This window comes from Manis javanica, chromosome 11 (assembly GCF_040802235.1).
Source record: "Manis javanica isolate MJ-LG chromosome 11, MJ_LKY, whole genome shotgun sequence".
NCBI lineage: Eukaryota > Metazoa > Chordata > Mammalia > Pholidota > Manidae > Manis > Manis javanica.
Genome location: NC_133166.1, coordinates 110,186,626 through 110,199,473, shown reverse-complemented (window position 1 = coordinate 110,199,473; position 12,848 = coordinate 110,186,626). Strand labels below are relative to the sequence as shown.

Here is a 12,848-nt window from a genome sequence, read left to right as displayed (position 1 = left end):
GGAATCCCTATGACCTCTGGGTCGGGCCCCGGACAGAGTGCTGGGGGTCGCGGGAACGGGGAGAGGGGTCCCCAACCACGTGGCCCGCTTGGCGCCAGCGCACGCGGCCCGGCTTCCACTAGGACTGGGCGCGAACGCCCGGAGGGGCCAGGGACCAGCGGGAAGAGGTCTCCACCGACCGGCGCCCACCTGCCCGGGTTGCTGGGGACTCCCGTGCCGGGGACCGCGCCCCGCGCCCTCCCCAAGCCCAGGGTAGGTGAGGAAGACACCGGAGGGTGGAACTCCAGAGGGGCGCGGCTGTCGCCTAAGGGTGGCGGCGTGGTGGGTCGTGGAGGCTGCAACCGTCGGCGGCGAGGCGCCCCCCAGCCCCAACCTGCTGTTCTGCCGCATCCGCGTGAAGGGAGTGCCCCGCCGGGGCCCCAGCCGCGGAACCGGAGAGGCGGCTGCGAGCGGGCCGGGGGCCCGGCGGGGTCGCGCGTTCGGCGGGTGGGCGCCCCGCACACCCCGAGCCCCGCGGGCCTCCGTCCCCGGCGCGGCGCAGGTGCGCGGCCCTCCCGCGGCGCGGCCGCCCGCACTCACCGTGCCCTCGGACGGCAGGTAGCCGATGTCCTCGATGGCGCAGATGTTGATGATGTGGACGCTGCGGTCCTCGGCCGGGAGCGTCGAGTACTTCTCGTGGACCCTCATCTCGCCCGTCTGTGCGCCGGGACCGCCGGGCGGCGCGCCCTCGCCATCCACGGCCCCGGCGGCCTCTGCAGGCGGACACGGCTGCGTTCGCGCGCTCCCGGGCCCGGCCTCCCGCCCCGCCCCGCCCCGCCCGGCCCCTGCCGCCCCGGCCCGCGCCGGGCGCCCCCTGCTGCCCCCCTCCGCACACACAGGCCCGCGCCGGGCGCGCCCCGCTGCCCCCCAGGGCTGCCCCCCGCCCCGCAGGCGCCCGCTGCTGCTCCCGCCGCCCCCACTGCGAGCGCCCCCTGCCGCCCGGGCGCGCCGGCCTCCGCCTTCAAGAACGGCAGCGCTCTGCGTCCGCTTAGGGCAGGGGCGGCGGCCACCAGGGACAGATTTTCCATAGAAATGCTTTTCCATAGAAATTTAAACGCAGAAAGAAAGGTTTCCATTCCTGCGGGGCCCCTCCAAGTTTCACTTTAACCCGGAGAAAACGCTCCGTGTATTGTTTCGAGGGCGGCCAAGGGTTCACACCAGAAACTTCCAGCAGCCCCCACCTCCAGTAAAAGTCCCCCAAAGTCGCCCTTCTGTGCCTGTCGCCTCGCACGGGAGAGAGGCTTCTGAGATGAGGCGGGGGACGCCCTACCCCGCGCGCACTCACGCTGGGAGCCCCCTGTGGCTGCGTACCTCCTCCTCCAGGGAGCCCCCCCTGCTCTCTGCAGGCCTTCTCTCTCCAGCTACCCTGGCTCCTTGTGCGTCTCCCCCTCTGCCCCCGGGCAGTGGGCGTCTCTCGGATACCCTAAGGCTGCCTGCAGCCCCACTTTGGAACGCTTAGTCTTGGGTGACCAGGCAGAGCAGAGCCCTTTACTGAGATCACCCCATCCTACCCCAGAGCATGGTCCTTATTCTGCAAAGAGGGATGGGGGCATAGGAGGCCAAGGGAGGGAGTGGGAACTGTGCAGAGCCACAGGCACTCCGTGCACGGGGCTCTGCTGCCTCCCGGAGGGAGGGACGGAGTTGTAGGTTGCCCTCCTCCAGGACTGGCAGGGGCCTGGCACATGGTAGTGCTCCTCAGGGCATGTCTTTTAGTCTTCTGTCCCTGCAAGAGGAAGGAGGACACAGCTCTCCAGGGGCAGCCACGCTCAGGTTTAGTCCCTGGGCCACATCGGCAACCCTGCCCAGGGAGAATAAAGTCTCCCTTTCCTCTGCATCCCTACAACCCTGTTAGTTCTTCAAGGTGTGAGCCAAATGCCATCTCCTCCAGGAAGTCATCCTGGATTGCCTCTCACCTAAGCCATTCAGGCCCAAGAACCTGTCTGTTCCTCAACTACAGTGCTTCTTTTACTCCACCTCACTTTACAGTGGGTTCAATAATTCACAGTTGATGCTTAATAATTGCTTGCGGTGTGGCCACTGAGGAACATTCAGGTCCTACAAACGTGATTATAAAACTGCCTTCCAGGGTCATGATGTCATCAGCATGCTAGGGTTCCAAGAGTGGTTTCTGGAATCGGATGGGGTGGGGACAATAGGGTGGGGTCTGGTTCCAGCTGTGGCACCTTAGGCCATGACCTCAGGCAGGTCTCCTTAGCCTCACCGAGCCTCCCTCGTCACCCGTAAGCACCAAGTGTGTAGGAATGCAGCTCAGCTCCAGACACGGGGAGGCCAGGCAGTGGTGGTCATTGTTTCTACTACTGTCATCTTGTCATTGTCATAACTCCCCTCCCCCAATTTAGTCTCGAGTTTGTGAATGTCTTGAACTTGGGGAGGTGCAGGAAGGTTACTCCATCCTTGGGCTGGCCTTGCCAGTGGGCACTAAGTGGCCTTAAAGGACCCGGTGTCTGCACCTTGGACAGCAGGAGCAGGTTTGGAGAGGTGTACCAGGCTGACCAAGTCCCCACTGGAATCAGCCCTTCATGGTCTCTGCCATACTGGAGAGAGACCCTAAAAGTTTAGGTCTGCAAGGCTGGGAAGAATGACGCGTGTGTGCGCGCGCGCACACACACACACACACACACACACACACACACACACACACGCAGGATTACGTAACTTCATTTTCTTATCCTTGTTGGTAAACAACTAAGATTGTGTAACCCTATGTACTGTCTTTCTAAATTTATTTTCAAGTGGCAAAGGTCTTGCAGAAATCTAAGGCATAATTTGTGAAAAAAAGAGTAAAAATATAATTCTTCCATTCTGAGTACATTGGCATTCCCAAACATTCGTGAAGGACACTTGACCGCTGACCCTGGGATGCTCTGGGACTTTGTGCTTGCGCCATTCTGGGGGCTGCAGAGTAGGGGACAGGCTCTTAGCAGGCAGCTGCAATCTCCTGCCAGGACAGCGCCCCCTACGGCTCTGCCCAAGAAGCTGGGTCTCACCTCCTGCTTCTGTCTCTGGTGCCCCAGCCGTTCCAAGGCCTTGGCTGGCCGGCAAAGCCTTCCTCGGTAGCCTCCCCAGCTGTGTCCTGCTCCCTACATGCTGCCTCCTCTGGTTCCTCTCCCAGTGCTCCCAGGTGGACAGTGTGGAAATGCTTCAGCAAGTGGAGAGGACATGCAGGGTGGCCTCCATGAGCAGGTGAAAGGACAGGCCAGCAAGGACCAATTCCAGCCCCAGGCCACTTGTGGCCTGGGCTGGGGGACCAACCAGTCATACAAGCAACTAAAACCGGGAGAGAGGATGCGAATCTTCTCTTCAGAGACGGAGACATATTCCAAGTTAGAGGGACTTCAAAGTGTCCTTTTGGTCCTGGCGATGGCCTCCCATTGCTGGTTCCCTGCCTCAGGCAGCACACAGGAGCCCTGTGATTCCGTTTCGTCTGTGAGTCTCTAGTTACTCATAAATAGGCCCTTTAGATCAACTGTTGCATTAATTTTGCATTTTCTGTGTTTTGACTCAGTGGTTCTCACTCTGAAAAAACAAAGGGGCAGATTTCACTAGCAGGACTAATTCCCTGCTCGTGAATTAGCAAAATCTTGTCTAGCGGGTCTAACTGTGCGCTTTATTATGGGAACTCTTGGGCTTCATATTTTGCCACAATGTTGCCCTTCCATGTCATTGTGACCTCACCTGCCACCAGGCATTTATGTCTTTGCTGACATTTTAATAATCACCAGAAGTACAGGTGCAGAGTGACAAGGGACGCAGGAGATGAGATAGGCGAGGTGCAGGGAGGAGGCTCAGCAGGGCCTTTCCAGAGGTGGACCTCGGTCTCACCTGCTTGCTATTGCCCATAGAAAGGGCATCTTGCTCTCAGCCCTGCCCCACGGCTAATGCCTGAGCATCACCTGGTGTCTGCACTTGGTGAGACAGCAGCAAACCAGGCTTTGCAAAGCCAGGCAGAGGCCCTTCGCTAGCCTGACCCTGACGAGCCTGGGGTTCGGGAGGGTCCAGAGAGCTCGACTCTGATGCAGAGCTCTCTGCAGGGCAGTGGACCTAGAGGGCTGGATCATTCTTTGCCCCAGGGGCCAACCGGTACACTGTAGGGTGTTTAGGGGCATCCCTGGCCTCCCCGGCAGATACCAGCAGCACCCTCCCACCCAGTGTGGAAACCAAACATGTCTCCAGACGTTGTCAAATGTCCCCTGGGGAGGGACATGCCTGTGGTTCTGCTGTGGCTTGCATGTCCTAGATTGCAGTTCTCTGTTGTTACTGAACAAACCCGTTTTTGCTGGTAAAAAAAAAAAGTCCCTGGGGGGCAAAATTGGCCCCAGTTGCCAACCACTGTTTTTGGGCTGACCAAGGCCCCCCTGCCTGCATGCTGAGGCTCCAGGGGGCTGATCTTAGTGGCCCATGTTTCTCAGGTGGGTGAGCAGAGGCCTAGAGAGATGACTACTTAGGTCAAGAGGGCAGATTAAGCCTTAAGTCTAGATCTCTTGAGCCCAGAACTGGTTTTGTTTGTTTGTTTGCTTGTTTACAAAATACACAGACGCCCCCAGTCCGCTCTCAGTCAGTGATGGTGGTGGGACCAGCACTGGCCAGGGCCCCCTCAGCTTTCTCCGTGTACCATCCTGTCCTCGGAGGTGCTAAATAAACGCTGCTGACTCACGGGCAGCCTGGCTGGGGAAGGAACATGGAATGAGTGAGCCGCTCATGACTCAGGGCTATTGTGGGAGCCCAGAGCCCTTATCCGGCTCCCGCGCTGGTTCCACACCCCCTTCCAGTACCCGTGGTGGGCAACCCACGTGAGAAAGCACCAAACACCAAACAGGTATATGACCTAATGTGCTAAAAGCACTCGGGTGTAATTATCCCTGGGGAAGACTGGCCTGCAGAATTAATTTATAACTGAGATAAGGTGGGCGGGGTGGCGGGACCACTGTCATTTCCTTCCCTCGAATGATGTCAAAACCCAAAGCAGAGGCCAGGGAGCTGCAGCTGGACAGGGAGCCTCCGCGGGCATGGAAGCCGCCAGCCCAAAGTTCTGGAACACAGCCAAAGCATGAAGTTCTGTCTGGGGGATTTTTTTCCCCAACAGAAACCATGGGCGTTGTTTCCATCAAAGGGCTTTCAGACGCTTCATGTGTTTTGCTAACCCTGGGCTTGCCTTCTGAGAATTCCTAAGAACTCTAAGAACATGCTCTGGTAGGCTAGAGCTTGGCCAGCTCAGCCGCTTGCCACCTCCTCCCGGAAGCCTTTCTGTCCCGCTCAGTTGCTATTACTCATCTCTGTTCCGCTGGCCCTGCTCCCGGCTCCATCCAGGCGCTGGAGGTCATTTCTGCTCCATCATCCTCATGCTCTGCTTTATTTCACTTTCCTGCCTGCTTGGCACACTGTAGAGTTCCCCATTTGCGTTTACTTATTGAACATGCAGTGGGACAGTGTTTACTATGCGCCAGCCCCATGCTCAGCTCCTCAGAGTTCTTTGGGAGGCTGGGGAGCAGTCCAGACTGAGCCTCAGATGGCTCCCTGCTCCTCAGTGACCCCGTGGGGATGACGGCGTTAACCCCTGCATTGATGGACGCTTGGGCATCAGAAACACCACCTGCCCGGGGGGACAGGAGATGCTGGGGATAGCCTCCCTAGCACAGAGGCTGCGCTAACCCGGACCACCCAGCCCAGCACTGTGGAAACTCCAAGCCAGGCTCTGCTGACTCCTGCTTCTCAGAAGGAAAGCCGCTCCCAGTTTAATTCTGCTTCCAGGGGCTTGAAAGAATGACAGAGCCTCAGACTGTTCCACTCGCAGGGGTGGTGATTCCCTTTGGGCAGTGACGAGAGAGAACAAACACTCGCAGCCCCCACAGCTTTCTCTGAGCTTACACTACTCCAGGGGCAGAGCCTTTCCCACTGTGCACCAACTCCCGGGTCCGGGGCCTCTGAGAGACAGGACAGCCCTAGGTCCCGGCCGAAGGTGGCTGAGGCCCCCTGGCTGCTGTGCTGGGGTGGGACTGGGACCCTGCCCGACTGACAATGTGTGACTCATGCAGGCAGCCCCACTGCCCGCTTCCCCCACGTGCTCCATGAGTGTGCGTTTGTGTGCGTGTCGGGGCACACGTGCTTCATGCCTGCATTATTGCCCCTGGGGTCAGTGATACATGAGACCCTTAATTCCTCCAAAGATCCATCCTTAGGTGATGGCGGCAGCCTGGCACACTCAGGAGCGAACCCTCTGGACAAGTGTGGCCTCATCAGCTTCCCCCGAGATCCACAAAGCCAGAGCTTCACGGACAGCCACGAAGTTCAGGCATCTATGCAGGAAGATCCCGACACTTTGCTGTGGCACCCTAGGACTAGAATAGGAGATCTGCAAGGGTTTTGTGGGGCCACGGAAGGCCTCTCCCTGGACACCATGGGTCATTTGTTTGTGCCCTCAAGTGTGCACGACTGGGTGCCAGCTTCTGTTTTGTGTCAGGGCCTCTGCTAAGTCTAGAGCTTCCATCCGGCAGCCAAGCTTCAGGGCTGCCAGCCTCTCACAGGTGGACACCGTGTCCTGCAGTCCCAGGCACCCAGCCCAAGGAGACAGCCCGAATTTGCAGGAGACATGAATGAAACACGGGCTCACCAACAAGTCAGCGGGGCTTCCCGACCCAACACTGGGGTTCAGACTGTGAGCCTCCCTGTCTGGGACCTCAGCCCTCACCCTCCTGATGCAACGTTCCAGCGTATAACAGAGTGAGTTCCTGGATCCATAGGACGCACCATCCACCAGGAATGTGATGGGAGCCACAGAGGTAATTTGAGAATCTCATAGCCACACTGTAAGAGTAACACTAAGCAGATGAAATTAATAAAATACCTGACAGTAGCCTGTCACAGAAAAAAGACTGTTTTCAATGTGTAACCAACATAAAAATTATCAATGAGGTATTTTACATCCTTTTTTTCCCTACTAAGTATTTGAAATCTGGTGTGCATTTTACACTCACGGCACATCTCAGCTTGGACAAGTCACATTTCAATGGTTCAAAGCCACGTGTGGTCAGCAATGATGCATTGGACAGTTTAGCTACAAAGTCTTTTAGTATTACTTAGGGAAAACTATATTGGATAGCTTTTATTTTCTGTTTTATATTTTTCTGTGTTTTCTAGGATTTCTGCAATAAGCACAAATTAGATTTACCATCAGGAAAAGGCTGACTGTTATCAAGAGCCCAGATATGCCGCAAAGCCTGCAGGCTTACATCAGACCCTTTTATTGTCTAAGGAAAAATGGCCAATTTACTGGGTTTTTATCTGAACACCACCTGTTTAGAGGGTGCCACCTTTCCTAAAGGCCAGCTGGAGGTGCAGTCCAAAACAGTGTGACAGAGCAGTCTTTAGTTACAAGACATATCTGATTGCACCGCTGGTCACACAGGTTTTTAGGCGGAGGAGGTAAGGGAGCTCTCTATTTTCACCTTGCCCGCCCGGCCCACCCACGGGCATCCCCCCGGGCCCTCGCTGCACCCCTGAGCTGCAGCCAGTGCGGTGCACAGGGACCCGGTGCTGTCAGGTCTGGGCTGGCAGGTGGGGCGCCGAGTGCGTGGGGCTGGGGGCATCCGACCCAGCTGCCCACCCCGTGGCACCCCAGGGGGACAGTCTCAGGTCCGTGCCTGGTAGCGTCATTCCCTCCCTCTCTCGTTCCCTCTGTGCCTTCTCAGACCCCCTCCTGGCGTTGCTCTTCCCCCCAGAACCCCCACCTCCCCTCTGATGCGTGATTCTCTCCATCTCTAGTTCTGCTCCCACTCCCACCCTTGTCAGTGCCAGGCTCCACGTATTTTGTCACCATGCAATGGCTCCAGATTGTCACGCCTGAAAATGACACCAGAAGTGAACCATAGGGGCCAAGCACAAAGGCGCAGAATCGGCCATTTCTTCCATGGACTCAGGCCTCAGCATTTTCTCTTAAGAAGCAAAATGTTTGACTGTGTGACAGAGTGACCCCCGTGACTGAGGTCTGTCTGTGCAGAATGCATTATGAGCCTCAGTACATTAACTTAGCCCTTATGCTGACACAGACAAAACCCAGAGGTCCGTGTCTAAGGTCCGTGTCTATCTATGGAGTCAGTAAGTACACACACACACACACACACACACACACACACACACACACACACGTGCGCGCGCGCGCGAGAGTCAGAGACCAACTCATCCCTCCAGGCTTAAAAAGGGGCCCAAAGTGTATGACCTTTTCCCCTGCGTGTGATTACTCATCCCGACATCCTTCCAGAAGGTCACGCTGACGATAGCTCATCATGCCCAGACCCTGCAAGACTTGTGGTCATGCAGACGTCAGAGGGCCACCTATTTGTGGTGCCTACTGCCCCTGCCCTAATATGATCGCTCCCAACAGCCAGGCCTGAGAGTCACCCCTTCCCTTGGAGGCAGATTGACTGATTTACTCTCATGCCACCATTTGATGCCCAGTGCAGGTTCTGCTCTCTGCTGGCCCCCCACTTGGTGGAGAGGCTGGCCTCTGCCTTCAGCGCTGCCGTGCAAAGTCCAAGCCCCCTCCTTTCTGTGGGGACCCACTCCGGCCCCTTTTCAGAAAGCAAAGCCCTGCCAAGCCTTTGTCAGGGAGCATGCAGGTGCCTCCAGTTCCTTCCACAAGGAAGGCAAGGGGCAGCAGACCCTGCGTGGTGCCCACTGATGGGCCTCAGCGGGGTGGTTGCCATGACTCATTTTCTAGGACCAAGTTTACCAAGGGGGGCTCGGTGGGTCTCCACCGCATCAGCGACCTCTGAGGCCCGTTTTCGAGGGAGGGGCCAGGGGGGCGGCCTTCCCTTGCGGCTGCCCCGGGTCACAGCCTTGTTTACCCTGGGACCTGACCAAGGGGACTGCGCTCCCTGAAAGGACTGCTGGGCTCTCCCCACCGCGGAGCACCATTTGCGGTGGGTCACAGGGGTTCATTCCCTCCTGCGCCTGCTCAGAAGCCCTTCCAGGGAGCCCTCCGGTGGCGCTCTCAGCCCCTTCCTCTGCCCCGGAGCGCTGGCTGCCGGACTGTTCATTCTCTCCTGCGCCAGCAGAGCACAGGCTTCGCCCACCCGCCTTATCATCCGCTTCGGTCTCAGCACCTGGCAGAGCCCACCCAGCACGTGGCAGGTTGCTCAATATGTGTGCAAAGCACAAATGAGTGAATCACTTCGCCAGCATCCACAGATACTAGCGCCACGCGGAGCAAGACCTGCTACCACATGTCACTTTGTGTCTGCCTCCAGCCACCCTTGAGCTGCCCGCAGGGAACCCTCACAAACAGGGCGCCCCAGGAGCAGCTGTTGTCTTAACATTTCAAGCTGATGGCTCCGCTCTGCTGGGGAAGGGCCACTGGCTCAGCTGCCACAAAAGCCGCATTGATAAGTTCTCGTCAGGCCTCTAATCTGGGGCCCTCCCGGGAGGGGGAGCAGGGCTGGGCCTTGCAGGCAGGAGGGGGCCTCCCTCACCGCCTGGGCCACCAGCGCGGGTGCCAAGGCCCTACTGTGCAGCCCTGAGCTGCCAGGTGCAGACACAAAGGGAAAGGCCTGCCCGTAGGCACACAGCCTTCAGTTGCCCGGGACATCAGAAAGCCAATGGGCCCGGAAGAATGAGAGGCCGGGAAGGCGAGCATGCGGTGAGCTCCGGCAGTAACTCCAGGGGCTGTGGCTCCTCAGCCGAGCCCTTTGGGTCACCAGGAAGATGACCACGGGGGCGAAGGAGGGCTGCCCCACTGCGGGGCGTGCACCTGCAAGCGCGGGGAGCTGGCAGGGAGAGGGGAGGGGCTGGAGGTCCGTCGTCAGGTAGCTGTCCCGTAACACAACACGACTCGGGGACATAGCGCTTAGAGGCTGCAGTGGGCTGCCCGGAGCAGGACAGAGGGTTCCGAGGTTCCCAGAGGTGGGGTGGGCGATTCCTCATGGTGGCGGCCATGCCCTGCTGCCAGGAAGACAGTCACAGCTGCTCAGGAGACCTGGGAAAGCCTGTGACAATCACAACTCCGTTTTTATATCCACGCAAGGGTTTTGATGACGTGCGTGGGTGCTTCCTGTCCAGGGCAAGGGCCCCCCGCAGGAGGACATACCTGTGGCCACAGGTGAGCAGCACGGGCAGCCCTGGAGTCATTCTGATGCCAGCAGCTAACGGGCCTCCTGCAGGAGCCCGACTGTCTTTCCTTGCTTCCAGGCCCCTCGGCATGTTTGTAAGGGTGGGCAGGGTTTTCCCCCCTGATCCGACAGAGCCCCCCACCACGACCGCAGTGGGGCTGGGCTGGGGGGGGGGGGCCTCTGAGTGCGGACCCGCTGTGGAGCGGAATGTCACAGTGGCCGGATGGCCAGCACCTCTGCCCCTGGCCATATCTTAGACTCCACAGGAGAGCAGAAGCCGGCACAGTGCCATTAGCCAGGTAGGGCCAAGGCCGGGCGCTCGCCCCGCCCCCACCCCTATCCCTACCAAGGAGAGGAACACCATGGCCCTGACACACGGCAGGTGCTTGATGTGCTGCCGGGGGTGGGGCGGCCTAGAGAGCTTTAGAAGTGCTCTTAACTCATCCATAGGCATGGAACTTTCCAGAGAACCCAAAGATCAGCCTCTTCCCGTGAGTCCCTGGGTGTCTGAAGGGTGACCCTGGGCAAGTCACATAGGCTGTCAGGCCCTGTTCCTCCTTGGTCCCAGTAACAGGCAGGCTGTTGGGGTGCTGGGAAGGGACCCAGAACACCCAGCCTGGGTCCCACACAGAATACAAGCTCAGTCCCCACCCCCAGGCCCTGTCTGCTGGTAATAGCTACTTATCATCACAACCGTCACAGATCAGAGGGGCGCTGGTCCCCCAAACCTGGCCCCTCAGCGACCCATGCACCCTGAGTGCCAGGCTGGAGACAGGCCCCTGCTCCCATGGGGTTCACAGCCAGCAAGGGGGGGATACAGAACAAATGGGAAAACAGGAGTACTGGGGTGATGGTAGCTGTGGAGGGGCTGGGGCAGGGGTGGTGGCAGCCCTCCTGAGGAGGTGACATCTGAGCAGAAGCCAGCCCGGGAAGGTCCGGGGGACCCAGCTGAGGCAGAGGCCACAGCTGGGAAAGCCCCGAGGCTCAGTCAAGACTGGAGGCGGCAGAGGCTGGTGGGGGACAAGCTCAGAGGGGCGGGTGGGCTGGGCCACAGGGACTCTGGCCCTCTGGGTGAGGGTACAGAAGTGTGGTTGACGGGTCTGAGCACCAGGGCTAGAGATGGACGGGCTGCTCCAGGGCGGTTGGGCTGTGCATTTAGCCACAGCCCCTGACGCCGTGCAAGGCCTCCTGCAGTGATGGCTGAGCCCAGGAGATTTCAAACCCCATGGCCAGACTTCACCTGGGGCAGCTGCACCCATCACACAGGTAACCCATTCCACAAGGCAGTTCTGCTTCCGGGCTTGGGAGTCAGAATTACTCCTTCACAAGAACCACAGCAGAGACGGAGTCAGGCGTCAGCTGTCTTCTAGAGCTCCCTGCCCCTCTCCCTGCCCAGCTAAGCAGCCCCAGGACTCGCCACTTCTTGTCCCTGGTCATGCAATAAATCACTCTGCACCACATTTTCAGAATGCTTTGTCCAGAACGTGGGCCTGGGTAAGGGCTCAGGGTTGGCAGCTTGCGTGTGTGAGTGCCTAGGCTCTGCAGAGGCCCTCTAAGGTTAGCCTTCCCCTCCATCCCTGACTCCTATTCTCCTGTAACTGCCCCAAATGTCTATACTGCAGCCCTAGGCTGCTCATTGACTCACAGAGCAAATAACCTTGAGAAAATGTGAACCACTGTATCTAATTCATACTAAGGTGTAAATGACCGCCGCCACCCCTCTGGTAATTTTAATAGGTGAACAGGGTAACCTCCATCAGGCCAAGGAACATAAGGGGTTGGAAGAAGTGGAGGAAAGGAAAGACCTTCGCACAGCAAAGATAAAGGGAAGAAGGAAGAGGTTTGGGGGACGGGGACAAGGAAAACCTTTATTCTGGCTGGTCTGGCTTGGACTGAGCCCATTGCCTTGACTTTGGAGGCCGACACAGCCAGGAAGGGGGTCGTCATCTGTCCGCCCCTAGGGACAGTCTTAAAGTTCACTGCTGTCTAGGGTGTTCATCTGAAGGATCTCGAGAGCAAACACAGGACCAAGAACAAAGGAGAAAAAATGGTTAAGAGCAGCGAAGGACCACACAGGGACTGAGGAACCTGTTTCTCAGATAAGCATCTGGCCTTTGGAGAAGTTTCCCTGGGGGCTGGGAGGGGGTGGGCACGGGCTCTTCCCGGCAGAGGCCATGGTACTCCTGCAGCTCGGGACGGGGGTGACCCCTGCGGGCTGGGGCTCGGCCCGCCCGGGTGAGCAGGGGCCCTGATGGCAGCAGGAAGGACTCTGACTGATGTGTGGCCTTCCCTCCAAAGCCATAAACCTGCCAGCTCGGCAGGAGGATCCTCTCAGCCGCACCCTCTGTGAAAACAACCTCCAAACGTCGGGGAGGAAGCAATGGCTGCACCCCTCCTGCATTCATCAGCCCCCTTCCAGAGGGGCAAGATCACTTCCCGGAGAAAGACAGAGAAACCAAAGGGAAGAGAAAAGACAGAAACCAGGGCAAGAGGGAAATGAAGAGCGAGCAAGCTTCCCAGAGAGGGGCGGCCGCATCCCAGGAGGAGGGGCAAGGAGGCCTCGGGCCCCTTGGCGCCCCTGCAGTGTCATATCTTGCTGTGGCGTGTGGCCTGATTTTGAGTCATCAACAAACGATCAAAGAGGGGAAAAAAGACTCAGTGTGACCAAGTTCCACTTCCCCAGAACAA

The 12,848-nt window shown here is 58.3% G+C and overlaps 1 protein-coding gene and 1 long non-coding RNA gene across 12 annotated transcripts in view; one reads left to right on the top strand and one right to left on the bottom strand.

The window, feature by feature from the left end:
• The window catches only part of ANO1 (anoctamin 1), a 155,512-nt gene that overhangs the window by 80,274 nt on the left and 62,390 nt on the right, over window positions 1–12,848 (bottom strand). For 10 of the 11 annotated variants that reach the window (XM_037011412.2, XM_073217271.1, XM_073217266.1 and 7 more), the window contains exon 2: window positions 580–752. The exons of the other annotated variant lie outside the window; for it this stretch is intronic. In XM_037011412.2, coding sequence (XP_036867307.2) covers window positions 580–752 — 173 coding nt within the window. The remainder of the gene's footprint in view (window positions 1–579; window positions 753–12,848) is intronic. 11 annotated transcript variants of the gene reach the window in all.
• LOC118971122 (uncharacterized) lies at window positions 9,592–11,544 on the top strand. Its single transcript, XR_005059402.2, has 3 exons — window positions 9,592–9,691; window positions 10,076–10,150; window positions 11,355–11,544. It is a non-coding gene; the product is annotated as an uncharacterized lncRNA (long non-coding RNA).